The 6,143-nt window shown below is 33.6% G+C and overlaps 1 protein-coding gene across 1 annotated transcript; it reads right to left on the bottom strand.

Annotated features, from left to right (window-relative positions):
* Positions 1 to 1,307: 1,307 nt before the first annotated feature.
* On the bottom strand, positions 1,308 to 3,587 carry LOC130505465 (fasciclin-like arabinogalactan protein 15). The gene is made up of 2 exons (XM_057000072.1): positions 2,187 to 3,587; positions 1,308 to 1,482 (listed from the first exon to the last, which is right to left on the bottom strand). Exons 1-2 carry the CDS (start codon positions 3,448 to 3,450, stop codon positions 1,424 to 1,426), a joined length of 1,323 nt encoding a protein of 440 aa, XP_056856052.1. The 5' UTR covers positions 3,451 to 3,587; the 3' UTR covers positions 1,308 to 1,423.
* Positions 3,588 to 6,143: the final 2,556 nt, after the last annotated feature.

The following is a 6,143-nucleotide window of genomic DNA, read 5'->3' on the forward strand; positions in this document are numbered from 1 at the left end:
GAACAAAGTGAAGATGTATCGGCATGTTTCAAAAAAAGAAGAATTAAAAAAGGATATTGCCGTCCATATTATATTCGGGGAAAGAAATAGTATAATATATATAACCAAATGAATGTGCCTTCAAGTGTCTAATATTTAAAAACAATTTATAGATTGTATTTGGGTTTATAGATTCCTGACTAGGGTTTAGATTTACGAAGTAGAGGTTTGGGTATAGTAACCATATTATATACATTATATTTGGTTTATACTTCCTTGATTAGGGTTTAGCTTTACTAATCAGTGGTGTGTTTTGTATTGTCATATTTTTGCAAATAAGATTGTGGGTTTAGAATTTAATAATTAATGTTTAGAATTTATATTTGGGTTTAGGGTTTATCATCTGTGAGGTTTTATATTTGAATTTTGAGTTCAGTAATTAACGTTTAGGGTTTATTATCTTGAGGGAAGCGTGAGGTTTAAGGTTTAAGGTTAAGTATTTAGGAATGGAGGTTTGGAGTAAAGTTTAATATTTACGAGTTGTGAGTGGATTTGGAATTCTATACTACTTCAGTGATATGGTGTAGAAAATTCGGGTTGTATTAGTGTTTAATATTTAAAGATTGTTGGTGTGGATTTAGTCATCTTATACTATCTCGACAATATGAAATAGAACACTCATTGTATATGTACGTGGTCAATTAACGTGTAACGTGTGTCTCTTTCTTCTTTCATTTCTGACCATATATTATGTGTGATATGTATGTTTACCGGATAACTGCAAATGAGAAAAGTATAACCAGCTCACCTTAGGTACAAATATTAGATTTCATTATGTTTGGGTTTATAGTTTACTAATTACGGTTTAGCTTTTATAATTAGGGGTTTTGATATATTATTTAGCTGATGTGAGAGTGTCTAATATGTAGGGGTTAGATGTCATGTTCGTGTTCTAGACTACTTCGTAAAAATAGAATAACACACCCATAAATTGTATGTGGTTATTATGTATATGATGTGGTTTACTTATGTTCTCCCGAATACAAATAGTTTGCTGTAAATATTAGTCATTCACTTTATCCAAGTCATCTGTACATCTCTCCTTCACCTGCTAATCAATAATATACACTAATCTTCTTTGCAGATTTAGTCATTTCGCAAATTATCCCATTTTAAAAACAGAAAAGTCCTAGAAAGGTGATTTACTAGGCAAACGGCATATAGAAACTAAAGCTGCTCGGAAGATATATGTATGGTTTAGTTAGTTCAGTTCAAAACAATTTTTTTTGTCAACTTTCAAAACAATTAAAATTTTAATTGAACACATATGTTGCAACCAGCCAAAAATTGATCATTTACATTATTACTTTTCATTCTGTTCACAAATTTTTTCACATGTTTACAGATATAAAAATTTATCATGTCCAGATAAAATTTGGCCATCTCACTGACATGTGTGAAATTGTGAACCGAACATTCTGCATGCTACCTCCATCAATTTCCCTGCAATATAATACAAATTGAGTTAGAAATTATTATTTTTTGTTGTAGGAAATTATTATTATCCAAACAGTTCGTTTTTCCTGATGACAATGTTTTAAATCAACAATAAAAAAGAAAACAACTTTTAAAATGATTTATTGTAACTTAATGTTCAAGTATATGTATATTAAGAACAAAAAAGGTGTCATGAACCAGAGCAAGTTGTCTCTGTCAACCAAAATGACTCAACTCCACTTTTGAAAAAGAAAAGAAGCACTTTGTGGTTTTCTTTTAACTATTAACATGGGATTCTTCGTCGGTGGATGATTATATAGTTTATAATCCAAATTATTCCCACACAATTATTTAATACTATTGGAACATATATTATATTATCATACCAAAGTTTGTTAACGAGACTTTGTCTCCATTCTCACACGTCTAGTCTCACTTTTCTCTCTCATTGCAAAGACTTAACTATATGCTTATCTTTTTATAATCATGGTTCAATTATATTTTCCATCAGGTAGAGCTAAATCACACACACAAATTCCTAAAGCAATGTAGGTTATTCTAATGATGTTTCAAACAAACAAAACAAAAACTTTTTAATGGTGTTATATATATGTTATAGTTTAAAATTAAATAATTTGGGGCTACAACGTCAAGATCAGATAGCTAATGACCAAAATTAAGAAGCTTGAAATTTATTAAAAATTGATTACCTCTTCTCGGTTTAGCGGTTGTCTTGACAACCGAACCGACGGATTTCTTCTCAACCGGAGTTTCTTCCTCCGGGAATAAAACTCCGTCAATCCCCTGAACCGAAATACGTCCATCTGTATAGATATCAGGATCGAACAAATAAGCAGAACCGTCACCATGACCGAATTTAACCGAACCGTCTGCCTCCTGAGCCTCTACCTTGTGAGGAAACCGGAGAGAATCATACCGGATTTTCCCAAACCGGCGTACAGAATTGTACATACTCTCCTCGGTTTGATACTCCGGTATGATATGGTAATACATTATTTGCTCTGGAGCTCCCGGTTCGCTCAATTGGTCTGTAGTCAACTTAGCCATAGCTTCGTCGTTAGGAGCTAAGACCGTCAACACGTAGCCTTCCGACACGAGCCGACCCATCTCGGTGGCTAAAGAAGTGAGGTTGACGAGAATGTCCGCCATCTCGTTGTATCCACCGTAATGGAGCAGAGTGTGGATAAAGTCTTTGACTTGAGCCTCTCCGTTGAAATGGTGGCGAGGCCCGCCCGGTCCTGGCGCCGGAGCCGGAGCTAGTGACGGGCCTGGTGACATTGCGTCGTGAATCGGGAGAACCGGTGGTGCTCCGGCGGGGACTGGTGCGGGTTTTTTCTTGAGACGGTGGGTTCTCGGGTCTACTTCCGGCGCTCCTTCCGGTAACACGGCGGAGATGGAACGGAGGTTACGACGGCGGTTGAAATCTTCTTGAACGGAGCGAGGGATTAGAAGACGTTCGATCCCGTGGATGACTCCGTCGGGTCGGGTTACATCGTCGGGTCGGGTGATTACGGCGGAGTTGACTTTACCGGCGGTGAACTGGAGGTGATCGTTGGAGAGAGAACGGTGGCTGACGACGGACGAGGCGGAGAGATGAGTAGAAGTGAGTCTTTTGGGGAGAATGTGGAACATCAAGAGTGTTTGTAATGATTTGAGATTCTTGGGTTGTAACAAGAAAGATTTGAACTCAGGGTCGATGTTACGTTCTAAAGCTTCGTTGCGAGGAGCGAAGATTGTGATGTTGTGTTGACCAACGGCTTCTTCTAATGTTTGGAGGAGAAGAGCTTTCTCCACGAGCTCTGCTAGTTCGGTGTAGTGAGAGTCGAGAAGAGCTACGAGGACGGAGTTGGAGTTTATTTGACTCGACCCGGTTTTATCGGGTAATGCGGTGGTGCTAATGGAGGAGGCAGTCAAAAGGAGGAGGGAGAAGAGGAGGTTGGAGACGCCTTCCATGGTGGTCGAAGGAAAGAGTGAGAGAAGGAAGAATAGAAAGTGTCGGCGATTTAAAGAGGTTTGGTTTGTGAATTAAGATTTGGTAAGGTGATGTGATTTTGATTATGATTGTGATGTTTCTACTTCCCAATTTTTTTTTTGTTCGTGTTTCATTTTCTTAGATATTTAATGATTTTAGGTGGGTGGGTTTAATGCTTTTCTTTAATTGTTTTCTATTTAATTGGGATTCATTTGGCGATTTGGAGGACAAGAGTGAGGTCCACACGGGAAGTAAAAGTTATGGTGACGTCTTTTTAAACTTGAAGCCAAGAGTTCAGCTTTTTCAACAACTCATCAGCTTCTGGGCTATTTCTGAGTTTGAGCCTCGTGTTGTGTGTGTCGGTTACTCATATGCACAATTCACGTTGCCTTCCAGTCAAATATCTTTTCATTTTTTGGGGTCTTTTTCTTCTAATAAAAGAGCAAAAATATTATACTAAATGTTTAGTTTCGTATAAACCGAAATAGTCGTCTAGGAACTGTCTTTTTTGTTAGTCAATTGTTATATGGCTAGGTTGCATGGAAGCTTTGCCGGACGTCCGCTTCCCGCTTCGGAACCGGAATCAGAATGGAAAGTTTGTGGAAGCTCTCGGAATCTCGCTTCCAATGCGTTTCCAAAAATACTTCTTTAAAAACACGTTGGAAGCTTACGATTCCATTTTGAAATCACGCTCCCGTTTTAAAAAAAAAATACAATATCATAAATAAATATAGATATAAGAAACATTGTTTTTATATAACAGTGAAGTAGAGAATATATATACACAAACATTAAAACTAATACTATATATTGTCTTTATGCATTGAGGGTTTATTAGAGATATATTGTCTATATTCAAATATAGTATGTTAATTATTTACGAAATATTAAAAATAATTAGTTTAATAATATCTTATAAACTTAGTTTATGTATAGTTTCACGGTTTAATATAAAATCATTTAAAATTATTATAAATGAACAAATTTTCTATTTTATTTTGAATCATATAATTGTTAGTCACATTTGTAAGCTATATATTTTGATATATATATATTTTTTGTAATCTATATATTTTCATATAATTGTTAGTCACATTTTTTATTTTGATATATATATATATATATACGCTTCCGACACGTTTCCGCTTCCTATTTTTTTTTAAATTCTTGATTCTACGCTTCCACACGATTCCGCTTCCGCGTACCCGCTTCCGTTTCTATGTAACATAGTTATATGGTCACCATGGTAGATGAAATAATTGGCTTTTGGTTAAAGGGTTAATTTACTAACTAAACAATTTATAATACAATATTAAGAATATAGCTATAATTTTGACATAATGTAATTTTTTTAATGAAATTTCAAATTTATTGACCAGAGCAAAACAATGTTCTTTACAAGTCAAAAAAATCTGGAGTCTATAGAAAATTTATCTTCTATGGTGGAACCATCATTGGAGCAATCCTGCATATTTATTTTCTAGCTTATATCTCAACGAAACTATCATGTTTCTCATCATCTTATCTAGGTATGGGCATAAAATCCAAAACTCAAAATCAGAACCGAATCCGAACCGAAAAATCTGACCCGTTATCCGATCCGAAATATAAAAATATCCGAACGGATCTCGTAGAGTGGTACAAAAAAATCTGAATCCAAAGTATTATTAACCAAACTCGAACGGATAACCCGAAAAATTCGAAATTAATAATCAATATAAATATTTGAAATATATATAAGTATTTTAATTATTAAATTAAATATAATAAATAAATATTAAAATTTTAATAAATGCTTTAAGTACACAACTAGATTTTGATCCGCGCTTAGAAAGTGCGGGATTATTTTTGTTGACATATTTATTACTCTATTTATTTGCTCACTAATATGTTTGTACGCATTTGGTTTTCGGTTTGGTTCTAATTTGTATTTTTTTTGTTTTCAGATTCATTCCAGTTTGATTTCCATTTCTTGATTCAAGAAATATAAGAATCGTTCGGTTATTTATGAATTTTGATTTGATTCTGGTTTGGTTAACTTAGTTTTTGGTTTGGTTCGAATAACAATGTTAAGAACCTGTTAAAATTTTGAGTTCAATTCGACTATGGTCCGGTTCTTGTTTTTAGATAATTTAGAGTAATTGGGGTAAAAATGATCGAATTTTTGGAAAAATAACGAATAATTCAGATAAATATAGATATTTTAGCTAAAGAGTAATCGAGTGATTCTATTCTAGCAGAAAATTAAAATAATTTTAAATATTTTGGATAAAAAATAGTATGAAAATTCATCTTTTGGGTAGAAATATAAAAATTGTTCGGTTATTTATGAATTTGTATTTGATTTTGGTTTGGTTAATTTGGTTTCCGGTTTGGTTTGGAAAACCATTATAATTTCGAGTTCAATTCGACTATGGCCCGGTTCTTCTTTTTTTTGGATAACTTAGAGTAATTAGGGTAAAATGATGTTTTTTGAAATTTCAGAAAAAATAATGGATAAGTCGGATAAATTTAGATACTTTGGATAAAAAATATTCGGGTGATTCTATTTTAGCATAAAATTAAAAATAATTTCAAATATTTTGGATAGAAATAGTAGGGAAATCCGTTTTTTGTGTAGTTTAGTTTATAGATAGTATTTTAGAATATTTTATCATTTTAAAATTAAATATAA

This window comes from Raphanus sativus, unplaced genomic scaffold, assembly GCF_000801105.2.
Source record: "Raphanus sativus cultivar WK10039 unplaced genomic scaffold, ASM80110v3 Scaffold2298, whole genome shotgun sequence".
NCBI lineage: Eukaryota > Viridiplantae > Streptophyta > Magnoliopsida > Brassicales > Brassicaceae > Raphanus > Raphanus sativus.